Consider the following 14,679-nt stretch of genomic DNA (forward strand, 5'->3'; position numbering starts at 1 on the left):
TTGCTTTTGGATAGATCTGTTTTCATCCATTGTGCTTTGTATCTGGGCATTTTCTTGAGATATGGAAATTAAAAAAAAAACACTTTACTTCCCCCACTCCCACCCCATTTCCTTTGTTCTCTCTCTAGGGAACTTTTACTATTCAGGTATTGAAATTTTGGGCCCTCTTTTAAAATCTCTGGTTTTACTGGAACCTGCTTCTTCATTCTTCATTAGAAAGGTCCTTCTTATTCCCAACCAGAATGATGGGCACATCGGGGTAGAAATGACTGGTCTCTGGGGTCCATTTTACTGGTGTTTTGAAAACTATTAGGGCAAACCACAAATAAACAGGTCAGCACCACACTGACATCTGGGTAGGAGAGAGGTCTCAGGAGGTCATACTCTTCCTGCCCAGCCGTGTCCTACAAAACCAGCCCCACCTCCAAGTGGGCCAAGTAGCTCTCAAACACCCTAGCGTGTAACTGAGAACTGGTCCTTGACTAAGCAGCTCTTGCCACACCCGCTGTCACCCCTGGCCACAGTAAATGAAAGCAAGAAGCAGCATACTAAAACCTGAGCAGTCTCCAAAGAGAATCATTGGGTAAGGTATACTGAGCCTATTTTGGCCAATAAGTCAAATTCTTAACTGCTTTTCCATTCGATTTTCATCTGAGGAAGTGTGTGCTTGTCTTTCTGGAACCTAAATGTCCAATTGGGATTTGGAGAAAAGAAAGAGGAATGAAGTTAGACAAGGATATCAGAACCCATGTTTGCAGTCTAACCCAGGGTCAGTCTCTACTTGTTCGAGTAATTATCTTTGCAAGATACAGAAGACAGTAACCACTCTTCTAGGAGGAGGTGAGTTGGGGGTTAGGGTAAGAGTGAGAAGAGATGCAGTACTGGTTCATTCAGAGAATATTTACTGATGGCTCCTATGTGCACCAAGTTCTGGGGGAGTTTCTTTTTCTGTTTTAAATTTTTTAATGTTTATTTTTGACAGAAAGACAGAGTGCAAGTGGTGGAGGGGCAGAGAGAGAGGGAGACACAGAATCTGAAGCAGGCTCCAGGCCCTGAGCTGACAGCACAGAGCCCAGTGCGGGGCTGGAACTCATGGACTGCAAGATCATGACATGAGCTGAAGTTAGACGCTCAACCGACGGAGCCACCCAGGCGCCCCAAGTTCTGGGGGAGTTTCAAGAAATAATACACAAATTCTTGATCTTGTGGAAAACTCTGTCCAGTCTAGAAGGGGGAAGAGTTAAGAGGAATTTCCAGTGTGAGCACAGTCTGGGCTCCCAGACAGTCTAATACTTGATAATTTTCAAATTGATATTCTCTATGTATTTATTCCAGTTTTATTTCTTGTGGAGTATAGAGTGGATTTTTATTGAATAAAAATTGCATGTCTCTCTCCCTTGGGTACCATTAATGGATTTAGCACCTGCATTGAACATACCTTGACTCAGTAAAATAAAATTCTTTTTTTAGCTTTTTTGTCTTTTATTATGCTGACCAATGCTTATCATAAGATTATTAGAAAACATAGAAATGGATAAAGAAAAAATAAAGGTCATTCAAGATGCTACCAGCAGATAACAAAATTCTCTTTTATTTCATGTTTCTTCCACTATAGCTGAACACCACTAATTACATTCCTTAAAGACAGAAGAAGTTTATGTGGATATGGTTTTTAAGTTTTGTCAAAATGTGTATGGAAGTTATTCTTTTCGATATTTCCATGAATTCTTTGATGCCCCTCCTCTCAAGAAGTAGAACTTAATTTCCAACCCCTAGAGATGGGCTGGACTTGATGACTCACTTCTAACAAAGAATATTGCACAAGTAATGGGAATCCCATCCAAGATTTGATTCTGTGGCTTCCATCTTTTGGTGTTCCCTCTCTGTCTCTCTCACTCTCCTTCTCTCAGCACTCTCTCTGGCAGGAGCCATGGCAAGAGCATCCTTATGAGAGGCCCACATGGTGATGGATGGAAACTTCCAGTCCCAGTCAAGTCTTCAGAGGCTTGCCATGCCAACGGGTTTGACTACAACCTCATGAAAGACCCTGGGCCAGAACCACCCAGTTAACATACTCCTAAATACTTGACCCTCTGAAGCAGTATGAAATAATACTAGTTACTTTAAGCAGCTTTAAATATTATTCTTTTCCTGGCTTGCACATCCCTTCAGAAATGTTTAAAATTTAGATACTCAAAAAAAAAAAAAAAAGACACTTATTCTCACTGAAAACCACTATGCTGTGAATTGTTCGGTTTTAGAATTTTAGCCCACTTCACCTGCTATATTCAGTTGACTAATACCTGATTGATGTCAAGACTGGTTACATGTCTTTATTTCCATATGCATGTCACAAAATATTGATCAAAGGTTGATCAGCACTGGCAAAGAGAGTTTAAAATTTTTCTACTGGACGGGGTGCATGGGTGGCACAGTTGGTTAAGCATCCAGCTTTGGCTCAGGCCATAATCTCACGGTTCCTGAGTTCAAGTCCCACATAGGCTCTGTGCTGACAGCTTGGAACCTGGAGCCTGCCTCAGATTCGGTGTCTCCCTCCCTATCTGCCCTTACCTGGCTCGTGCTCTCTTTCTCTATCTCTCTCTCAAAGATAAATAAACATTAAACACTTTTTTAAATTTCCACTGGAAATACACCGGAAGGCTTTGCATATTTCAGCAGGATGGGCAGTGTGTTTGCTTTTCACCAGTTGTGAAAGAAGTTGCATGGGGAACTCTGGGCAGCTGGCTGATCTGGTCCCTGATCTAATTTAGGAGGTGTGGCAGGAAAGGCAGCATGTTACTGTCTTGAGGGCACCAGTAAGATCAGTTGGGGGTTGAGAGAAGCCAGGTGATATACCCTTAAACGAACTGAAAAAAAAAAAAAAAGAAAATGTTACAGAATATTTTCCTGTCAGAATTTTCCCCCTGCGGCTGTCTTCATCTGTAAAATGAAAATTCTAACATTTGTCTCATGGGACAAATTTATTGTAAGGATTAAGTAACAAAATGTATGTATAAGCCTAGTTAGTCTCTGGCTAGTTGTTAAATACATGAAAATAAATAGGGGCTGTTATTAACAATAATAAAAACATACTGGAAAGATATCAAAGAACATTTTAATAGAATCATTTTTAAGCCTCTAAATTATTTAAAAAATATAATTGATGTGCAAATGTGTATACATTAAAGAAGTGACATTTCTACTGTAAAAATTTCCTTTTAGGATCTGGGGACTTGGTCATAAAAATTGTCTTGGGACTGAAAAAAAACACACTGATACTTACATAGAAATAGACAACGGACAGAATGGAAGACACAGACCATAAACAAATTTTTGGATTTATAATAATTTGATGTGTACATAAATTAAGCAGTAATTATCATCATGCATCAATTAAGCATAAATTATTGAGGGAATAGAGGACTCAATAAAATATTCAACACTATGTTGAGGCATTGATTGTCCATTTGAAGAAGAAGACCTCTTGGATGCATATCGTACACAATGTGGCCAAACCAATGTAGGAGAGGCTTAGGAGTTAAATACAAAACTCAAATTGAAAAAATACAGGGGGACATATAAGCAAATATTTATCATAACTGTCAACAATGGCAGACATTCTGGGAACACACAGGATGCAACAAGGCTCAAAGGAAAAGGTCAAAAGATGTGACCGCTTGAACGTTTAAAAAATTTTCTGTAAAAAGTCACTCAAATAAAAATTAGGCAAATAATACTTGGAGAAATATTTGCAGAAAATATGAAAAGGCTAATATATTTACTCTTTAAAGATCTATTAGAAATTCATACCAAACAAACTAAAAAAAAAGAAAAAGAAAAAAGGAAGTGAAAACACTGACATCTCCTTAGATAAATAAGCCAAGAACTGAAAGGCAATTTGTAAAAGAGAAAAATGCAAACATGGTTAACAGAAGAAATTACTCTGTTTTACTAGGAAGCAGAAAAAGCAAAGTAAAATTATCATATATTTTGGCCTCTAAGATTAGAAATGATTAAAAAAAATAATATTTGTGATGGTATGATGAAATAGACATGGGTCATGTCCAAATGGGTACCCTGTCACTTTCCTGTTGGTAAATAGTTTAACAAGACGTAGTAAGAGTCCTAAACTATTCATATCTTATATTAAAGCATTTACTTCATAATAGTAACAAAACTCTTATTTATTTAGAAGTAAACTTAACAGAGGGGCGCCTGGTGGCTCAGTCTGTTAAGTGGCCGACTCGTGGTTTCCGCTCAGCTCATGATCTCGCAGTTCATGGGTTCAGCCCTGCATGGGGCTCTGCACTTCACGGAGCCTGCTTGGGATTTTCTCTCTCTCCCTCTCTCTCTGCCTCTCCCCTGCTTGTACGCTCTCTCTCTTAAAATAAAGAAATAAGCTTAAAAAATGTTTTTAGTGTTTATTTATTTTTGAGACACAGACAGAGTGGGGGAGGGGCAGAGAGAGAGGGAGACACAGAATTCAAAGCAGGCTCCAGGCTCTGAGCTGTCAACAAAGACCCTAATGGAGGGCTCGAACCCACGAACCGTGAGATCATGACCTGAGCCGAAGTCCAACACTTAACCGACTGAGCCACCCAGGTGCCCCTAAAGAAATAAGCTTTTAAAAAAGAAATATTAGAAAGGTGGAAGTGCTCATTTTTTTTTTTTTAATGTTTATTTATTTTTGAGACAGAGAGAGACAGAGCACGAACAGGGGAGGGCCAGAGAGAGAGGCAGATACAGAATCTGAAACAGGCTCCAGGCTCTGAGCTGTCAGCAGAGAGCCCGACGACGCGGGGCTCGAACTCACGGACCGCGAGATCATGACCTGAGCCGAAGTCGGACGCCCAACCGACTGAGCCACCCAGGCGCCCCAAGAAGTGCTCATTTTTAAAAGACTTCAGAGCTCTTCTTTAGAGGCAATACTTGAAGAAATTGATAGACCATACCATGTCCCTATCTGGAAAGATATATGGTAAAGCTGTCAATTCTCCCAAAACCATCTATAAATTTTACACATTCCAATGCAAATTTCCAAGGTAGAAGGTTCCAATCAGAAAAATGATTCTATAGTTAAACATGCAAGACTAATCAAGTCCATTTGGGAGGAAAGAGATCAACGAGAATGTGACGCGAATATGTGCTTTCTAAAATGAGCTATGAATGAATGTGTATTCTAAAGCTACAGTGGTTGAAACATTGTGGTACAGACAGAACGGAGTAACACAGTAGAAATTCCAGAAGCAGGCAACAGTGTACCAAAGCATTTGATGTTTGACAAAAGGAGGTACTTCAAATTATTGGGAACAGTCTTGGGACCTAAGCTATAGAATTAAAAAAATAAAGCTGTATCACTATGTCACATCATGTACGAAAATGAATTTGAGATGTCCAAATGTAAAACATAAAAAGTAGGGGCGCCTGGGTGGCGCAGTCGGTTAAGCGTCCGACTTCAGCCAGGTCACGATCTCGCGGTCCGTGAGTTCGAGCCCCGCGTCAGGCTCTGGGCTGATGGCTCAGAGCCTGGAGCCTGTTTCCGATTCTGTGTCTCCCTCTCTCTCTGCCCCTCCCCCGTTCATGCTCTGTCTCTCTCTGTCCCAAAAATAAATAAATGTTGAAAAAAAAATTTAAAAAAAAAGTAAAAAATAAAATCCTAAAATAAGCGCTAGAAAATATAGATGAATATTTACATAAACTTGAGATGGGGAAAATAATTTCAAGTGTGACAGCAAAGACAGAAATCATAAAGTAAAATATATGCTTGGCTACAGAAAATGTTAAAAGTCAAAAACACCAATAGCATTAATAAGAGACAAATATAAATAAGGGAAATATTGGCAGCATATATGAAAAACAGCTAACACTTGTGTTAACGTAAGAAGAAAAGCTCAGCGTCCCTCACAAAGAAATGCAAAGTAAAACAGTAATGGGAAATAGTGATTCACTTATCATGTTGTAAAAACATTTTTGTAAATGGTAATACCTAGGGTTGGTGAGGAAATAGCCCAGTTGCCCTGGGAATTAGCCAGTTGCACTGAATTGGTAGAAAAGCCAAATGGTACAACCTGATAATTTGTCAATATTCATAATTTGTCAATATTCATAAAAGTGTTGAATATACATACATACACGCATATGGTCCGTTCAAGGAAACGGCTGTGCAAAGACATATCAAAGCCCTGCCTTTAAGAGTGAAAAACTGGAAGCAACCTGAACGGTGGAGGCAGGAGTTTGATCAAGGAAATCCTGGTGCAGTTATAAAATGATGCACCCTGACAATGAAGCAGGTGTGCTTCTTAACATGGGATTGAAAACAACCAGGCTGTCCTGGGAGGGGGGAGGGAGAACACAGAGTTCTGGATGTGAGAAGGTGGGAGAACAAAATGCTGAAAATCAGACAGCAAGTGAAGAAATGGGAGGCCGGTGTTTGCAGGGAGGCTGAGACCCCTGACCAGGCATTCTCGGTTTGAACGCATCCTCCCTCTACTCACAACTTTGCTAATGAGTCTTACTAACGACACTATTGCAACCACCCATCACTAATTGGCCTCCTCCACTGTCCTCCCTGAGGTCTAGTTTCTTTCTGACTTAAGGACCAAAAAGAAAGGAAGTCTTCTCTGGGCATCCCTTCCCTCTGGCCTTATTAGCAGAGATGCAGAAGACAATCAGCAAATCCCACCTTCCCTTAGTCCCTAGGCTGCGTTATCCTGAACTCTCATTTGGGAGCTAATTAGAAGATTCTGTTTGTGGATCTTGGAAGGACTACATTCCCCAATCCTGACCCTGGCTGTCTCGGCGGGAAACCTTCATTAGAGCAGTTCCTGGGTGGGTGGGACTCCTGAGGTCCTGCGGAGGCTGGGGAAGTTAGCAAAGTTTATCAATTAGCTGTCTCTTGTGAATAGACCAAAAGATACTGAGGTGTCTGGGGGCCCAAGAGATTCATCATGCTCCCTCCCGTGGTGTGGGGGGAGGGGTGCAGGGCAGCAGCTTCTACGGCACTGAGTCCTTCACCAGCTCATTCAAGGGAGCTGAAGGCCAGTGCAGTACAAGGGCCTAGCGCTGGCTGGGAAAGCCGGCATTTTCGCGGGGAAAATCCCTGCTCTGGTCCATAGTAGAGAGAGGACACAAACACTAGAAATCTGGCAATGCCCTCTACTTGAACCCGATGGAATTTTCACATCACCTTCACGCTGCACTTGTCAACTCAATAATTCTGTATTTCAATTCACTGAATGCTCCAAATAATCATTTGAAGCGCATGTTATGATGCCCTGTGCATAGATGAGAAAAGTGGGGCCCGCAGAGAGGAAGTGGCTGCCCAGTGTTACACAGCTAGCTCGTAGCAGTGTTAGCCCGGAAGCCAAGTCTCCTAACTTGACCACAGCGTATTCAATTTAACTAGGAGCATGGGCTTCTCACCTTGCTGCCTGGCACATAGAAGATGCTTGCTTTATTTTCTCTTCCCCGAATCTTACCCTGGACAGCTACCTGTCATACCAAATATAAGGTCGGAATTCTTTTAGGCCCTGAGAGCATCATCTAACCAGGTCCCTCAAACATAAAAAACTCTGAAAACAGGTTACATATTATCTGGCTCATGTTCCAAGATTCCTTTTCAGGCTCTCTTCTTCCTGTTTCAATCATTATTAGCTCTCAGGCCTTCGTGCCTCTGCCTGGCCCACTGCTACTACCTCTCCAGTTGCTGAAGACCAAGAACCGACTTTTACACACCACAGGTCCACTGCCCATCAATTAATTGTTCCTGGGCTTGTACCCTGTTTTCAACCTTATCCTTGTCCATTTAATTGCCCGTGGTCCCTTATTTTCCCTCAGCCTTTGGCAACCTATGTGGGTCTGAGTATTTATCATATGGTAGGTGAGTGAAAAAAGCCAAGATATTTGGAAGGGACTAATTACAGATGAAAGGAATTGATGCTCCTAAAGTTCATGTAGCCTAAAGTAAAAGAGGCTGGATTCGAACCCAGGTCTCCATATGTCCTGTCTAAAGCTCTCTCCACTCAACTACGCTGCCTTTCCCATTTCTGAGACTCGCTGCACCTAGAGTCGTTATCACCGTTTAGTTTTGAATTCTTTGGTGATTTATTAGAAGCAGGTTGGGAGGGAGGCAAAACTGCTGCATCAGGAGTTGGCAGTTGGAGGCTGCCCTACCTACTAAGTCTGTCTACGGCCTCTGGAAAATCACTTAGCACGTCTGTACCTTTGCTTTTTTTTTAATCTGCAAAGTGAGGATAATAGACGTTGGCCTTCCTACTCTGCAATCCTGGCCCTGGTTGTGGGTGACACTCAACTATGCAGTTACAATATTCAAATGAGAATAGATTTCAAAGTGTTCCATAAATACTGTTGTGTGCTAATAGAATAAAAGAGAAAACCTACTACTTTTATAATTTTCTTGAGTCCTAAGAGTGCCTCTCTCTGTGATGGACAAATGGTTAAGCCTCTTGATGGAGAAGGAGGCATGATTGGGATGCATATGAGAGCATCTTCCACTACTCATATGTAGATGCCCCATATGTATAAAATGACATCTGCTGAGCTTGACAGATGGGTCCTGGACGTCCTCAAAAGTTCACAAAGTAACCGATGCCATCTGTAACATATTTCTTTGGATGTGGGCTCTCTGAAGTCAGGGTGGTGATATGGTTAGAAGTTGTCTTTCGGTGCCAGGAGTCCACGAACCTTTGTCTGCAGCACAGGGAACTAGGAAAGGTCAAAATGGGTCCCCACCAAGATTAGTCACTACTTCTGAGTAGAATTACATTGGTGTGGAATGGAGGGTACAGTTCAAATGGTCAGGGCCAGGAAGGGCATGGAGGAGGGAGGAAGGGCCCACTGAGAGTATTCTCCTAGGATAGGGATCATTTGGAGGAGCAAGATGGCCAATGACCGGCTTATGTCTCTCCCAGGCGTCCAAATCTTGACCAGATGAACCCAATGGCCTTCTGTTGGATGGACAAGCCAACTTACTATTTTTCTCAAAGATGAGGATGACAGAGGTCACTTTGAAGGCCGGAGATAAAACACTACAGTCCATTCACCCTACCCTCCCAACTCCGCATTGTCACCATTAGCATTTTTTACAATTTATTTTTTGTCGTTGTTTAAATTACAGAACCCAGGGAAAAAATTCAAATAAAAATACACAAAATAAAAGCTGAAGTGCTTCTCCACTCCCCACAGCCCTACCCTCCTCCACAGAGGGAAGGAAGCACTGTCTAAGCTCGGGGGTTGTTGTCCGGGATTTTTTGCCTACTCACCCCCTCTGCCCCCGCACACATATCACATTATCGTCACTTTCCAAATTTAGCAATAGATGCTATACACCTTTTCATGTCAATACATTCACATTTCTTTTTAAATAAAAAGAGGTTTTTTATTAAAATGATTTACATGAAACATGAATTGCTCATATTTGCATAGCAGAGTCAAAAACTATACAGTTCAGATTTCCCTGGGGAAGAAATGGCTTTGTGAAACATGATCACACCTAGTTAGGCTACATAACAAAATTCACAATATCTAAAGGCAGGCCTAAAAAAACCATGCGCTTCAGAACATGAATTAAAGACAACCACTTTGTCATAGCACATGATGACTTGTTTATTATTACCCCTCCCCTGTCGCGTGCTCTAAGTGGATCCCGGTTTCTGGGTGTTACGGGATTTCACACCCTGGTGCTCTGCGCTCAGCTTTGCGAACTAAATGCTCTCTTCCTAATTCTCTGCAGGCAGGAGACTCTTCTTTGGCTGTAGCTTCAGGCAGGATTCTCTCAGTGCACACGGTTCGGAAAGTGTTGCTCTTTTATGGCAAACTCAGTGATTGCCTTTATTTCATCAAAAACAGTGGGTTCTTTTTCTTTTATATCCAGCATCTTCCTAATATTGCCCCCCTCCTCCTTCTTTTTTGGCCTGAAAATGTCCATAGTACCTTCATTTCACCAAAAGTTGCCCCAGCTGTGTCCTACAATTTCGTATCAGGATGAGTTTGTTGGACTTTGAGAGGGGCGCCTTACTATTCTGAGTGCTCCTTCTCCTGAACCATGCTCCGTCCTCACATTTTTGGTGCAGGAGCTGTGAGAGTCAGTTCGCACACGGACATGAAAATGTGGTGTTCCCACTAACGATTACTCAGGATGGGGACACTGGTTTGCGGAGCCCGCATGTGGCAACGTTGCTCTGAAGAAGATGCTGGCAGGGTGTTAGGACAGGTCCCAATGCCCCCTCCTAGGCTACGTCCAACCTCAATTTAATGACACAGTCCTGGGTTTATTTCCTGAAGAAGAATCTTCTAAAAACCACACCCCCTACTCTGGTACGAATATATTTTGTCTTAAAAGGTGAGTGGAGGGTACAAACATTTTGCTTTTATTAGCATTTTAAATATATTTCAGCTGAACACTCACTGAACTTAAAAAAATAGTTGATTTGTGCCCCGTTTCCCGACCCACATTATAATTTTCTCCCACCTGACTTTAATCCATCTCCTACCAGCTTTAGCTTTTCTCCCCAATCCAAGATAAACCATCCTCTACTCTGGTCCATACTACCTACTTTCCTCCCATCCCTCAACCCACCCCTGAAGACACCTGTGACCGACATCATGCCTTCAGCATGGGAAAGTCAGGGGGTGCTCTAGGAGGGAGGGGTATTTTGATGCCCTGCGTTCTCATTCAGGAGGCCGCTTCCCCATCAGCACCCTTTTCAGGGCGCCCTGCACATCAGGGTTCCGGAGGCTATAGATGAGTGGGTTCAACATGGGGCTGAGGATAGTATTGAGGATCCCAATCCCTTTGTCTTTGTCTGAGGCTGACACTGAGCCCAGACGCATGTAACTGAAGAAGCCAGTTCCATAAAAGATACAGACCACGGTGAGGTGGGAGCCACACGTGGAGAAGGCCTTCTTCCTCCCCTCTGCTGAACGGATTCGTAGCACTGCAGCTGTGACGTGGGCGTAAGACACTGAGATGAGGATCATGGGGAACACCCCCATGAAAGTGGCCCCCACAAAAAGCAGCTGCCCATTGAGGTGAATACTGGAGCAGGAGAGCTGGAAAAGGGGTGGGAGGTCGCAGTAGAAGTGGTTGACCACATTAGGGCCGCAGAAGTCAAGCACAGACACGGCCACTGTGTGAGTCAGAGCATTGATAAAGGAGATAGTGCAGCAAATGGCCACCAGGGCACCCCGGACTTCACGGCGCATGCGGGTGCTGTAGGTGAGGGGCTGGCAGATGGCCAGGTAGCGGTCATAGGCCATGGCTGTCAGGAGGTGACAGTCCACACCGGCCAGGAGGTGGAAGAAGAAGAGCTGTGAAAGGCAGGCAGCGTAGGGGACTCTGCACTGGGGGGGCAGGAGACATGCTAGCATTGGAGGGACAGTGACAGTGATGCATCCAATGTCCAGCAGAGATAGGTTCCCCAAGAAGTAGTACATGGGAGTGTGGAGTTTGGGCTCCACAAAGATGGCAGCCAGGATGCTGAAGTTGCCCCCTATGGTGAGTACATAGGCAAAGAGGAAGACGACAAAAAGGATGGGTTTCAGTCTTACGTTTTCTGTCAGGCCAAGAAGGATGAACTCAGTGACCGTTGTCCTGTTCCCCCAGGCGCCTGGCTCCATAGGCTGCTGCCGCTGCTGAGCTCTGTAGTGGGAGAAGACCTGAACCTGCCAGAGAAGGGAAGAGACACACAGTCGGCACCTAATCTGTGGCTACTGGATGCTGGGGTAATATGGCGTGGGCACCTACCAGCCTAGAGCTTAAGCAGTCTCCTGGAGGGCCCCACGATGCCAGACATGGACCTTTAATTGCTGTTTCAGGCTGAGATCCAGGGGATCCTAGGGAAGGGGCTGGGGCAGAGAAACTACTCTGGGGCCCAAGACACTGACTATTTACCAGCATTTTAACAGCTATTAAGGTTGTATCTGTGTGTAGTGCTGAATAGCAGTTCTGACTAGCTCAGTGAATAGATGAATAGATGAGGTTCTAGAAAGCACAATATAGGAGAGTAGGAACAATCTAAAGAAGGGTAGGAGGACAAGATCTCACAAAATCAAGAAGAGATGCAAAGGGAGAGTGAGCAAAGAGAGGAGCAAGGAGCAGACCAAAGTACAGAAGCACTCGGACGCTAAATACGGAAGGACACGAAGGTGACTTAAGAAAGCGCTGACAACATTTTCAAAGTATAAACTCTGAGAGCTGTGCTAAGAACTTCATATTTATTTTCTTGTTTAATTTTCACAGAGCTCTGTGGGGTAACTGCTATTATATCGGTGTAATCGGACCCTGGGGTTTTTAAAGGTTAAATAAGTAGTCCGGGGCTGTAAAGTAGGGTCTCAAACTCAGGACTGTCTGACTCCCTAAATCGACACCTGTACTGCCTCTTACAGAACTTGGGTGTATTGTTACTGAGGCTTTATAAATGACATTGTGTGCTACAGAGAGGAAAGGTTTTCCTAAGTCTTCAGGTCTTGGTATCACTACAGCTATTGAAAGAAGTCAAGATCCCATCCATCCATCCATCCATCCTTTTATTCAATAGTTGTCTATTTGTTGAAGGTAGTAGATTCTGCATATATTTTGACGGTGGAACTAACAGACCAGGCATGAAGTGTGAGAGAAAGAGAAGTACAGGCATGATTCCAAGATTCTTGGCCTGAACAACTGGAGTTGCTATTAAGAGATATGGGGAAGAATGATGATTTTGTAGGGGGTGGGATGGGAGATCAGGAGATTTGCCAAGGGAAAATAGGGCAGCTGAAGTCCCAGGGAACATTTAGCCAGCTTCTACTCTATTGCACATAGTGGAAGTTCCGTTTACCTAACAAATCCTTGGACAACTGAGGAGTGAAGCCATGAAGTCAAAAGTTCTTTCATGGGACTGCAAAAGGTAGCTTTGGGGCCTCCTTCTGCTTGACTCTTGGCTCTGCTAGGCCACCCTTTGTCCAGGACTGTGCTAGTGCTCCCTTCTAACTAGAACATTCTCTCTCTTTCACGCATCAAGACTCCATCCTTCAAGGCTCAGTCCTGGGTCATTGTCCCATCATCTCAAAGAAATCTTCCTTATGCACCCCAGTTTTTAAAAAAAATTTTTTAATGTTTATTTATTTTTGAGAGAAAGAGAGAGAGAGAGAGAGAGAGAGCGGTGAGCAGGGGAGGGGCAGAGAGAGAGGGAGACACAGAATCCAAAGCAGGCTCCAGGCTCTGAGCTGTCAGCACAGAGCCCCACGTGGGGCTCGAACTCACAAACCGTGAGATCATGACCTGAGCCGAAGTGAAACGCTCATCTGACCGAGCCACCCAGGGGCCCCATTATGCACCCCAGTTTTTAACTGATCTTTCCCTCCTCTGATGAGATCATTGATAACCTGGATCATTCTAGCACTTGCATATGGAGAAAGGGTAGGGAACTGAACCATTGTGAGGAGTAGGTTACAGAGTCACGACTTGGACCACTCAAAATCGATAGCACAAGACACAGAATGTAGATTATGCTAACAGGCTACCACAGGAGACTCTACACTACTCCTGGCACCTCCATTCTGTCCTTTTCTGTGAAAACTGTTGGCAATCTGTTGGGCTCAAACTCTGTCGGGCCAGCGCCGACCCTCAGTGGGAGAAAGAAGACTGCTAGCCTCTCACAGGTTATACCTTCCTTTCCAGAATCTACCTCCCACCTGGGACCACCACCGGTCGCCTCAGTGGGAAGCCAGCCACTGACACTGTACATTTGGGTTTTCTGTTTTCTATCGCGATGCCGGGCAAACTTTAGCTCCGCCGAGGGCTACGCTCAGACACAGAGTAGAGTGGCAATGCCTCCTTTGCCCTCAACAGATATGTGTCCCCTAGATGCACCTCTCCAGAATGCTGGAGGTAGGGCAGGGATCATGGCTTGTCCGTCAGATACAGCTTTCCTGGTCAGACTGTTGTAAAGGCAACATGTAAGGAGAAAAGGTGCTCTTGCCTTCAAGGAAATCACACTGTAGTGATTGTGGAGTTCTAAGAGAGGTTCATAGGTCGCCCACCTGGATCAGAAGGACTGTAAATAAGAAAGCCTTCAGCTGAACTGGTGGGAGGAGACAGGGACACTTGGAAGACTTGAGCTCCCTGGGCTTTAGGAAACAGAGGACCTGACAGCCACTATCTGACGAAGGAGACAGGACATGTAGATAACATGACTCAGATTTCACCAGTATCAGCAGTTAAGAAGGGCAAGTTAAATTTCCTTAATAAAGGAAGAGGGACTCGCTCCGTTTACTGAAATACAACAGAAAAAAAATTACTACTTTGTGTTGAAAAAGCATAGGAAAAAGACCTCTGGGTATAGCAGGGTTCTTTCTCACGGATAGCACCCCTCTCTTTCCCTCTGAGGTCGGCTGTGGGTTTTCTTGAGGCTGGGAGTGGTTTTTTTAGCCGCCAAGGAGGTCTCCTGTGCACAGATTTGAAGGCAGCGATTGCTGCCGGATGAAGGAGCCTAAGGGTTTCTCCCAACCCTTCTTGCCTTCGTTCTATAAAAAGCGAATGGGCAATAATCCCTTCCTCATTGGTCGCCTCTTCCTGTTCCATGATTGGAGAGGATAAATTTCTTCCATTGTGAGTTGGTCCCATGCATATAATCCCTCCCCCAGTGCTGAGGAGGCCCAGCAAAGTGTAGCCTTCGAAGT

General features: G+C 44.0%; 1 protein-coding gene across 1 annotated transcript; it reads right to left on the minus strand.

Moving 5' to 3' along the window:
• Positions 1 to 9,297: 9,297 nt before the first annotated feature.
• LOC102900819 (olfactory receptor 139) lies at positions 9,298 to 11,637 on the minus strand. The gene has a single exon (XM_023243940.2). The coding sequence runs from the start codon at positions 11,635 to 11,637 to the stop codon at positions 10,690 to 10,692; it is 948 nt and encodes a 315-aa protein (XP_023099708.2). The 3' UTR covers positions 9,298 to 10,689.
• Between the last annotated feature and the right edge of the window lie 3,042 nt (positions 11,638 to 14,679).

This window comes from Felis catus, chromosome E1 (genome assembly GCF_018350175.1).
Source record: "Felis catus isolate Fca126 chromosome E1, F.catus_Fca126_mat1.0, whole genome shotgun sequence".
In the NCBI taxonomy this organism is placed as follows: Eukaryota; Metazoa; Chordata; class Mammalia; order Carnivora; family Felidae; genus Felis; species Felis catus.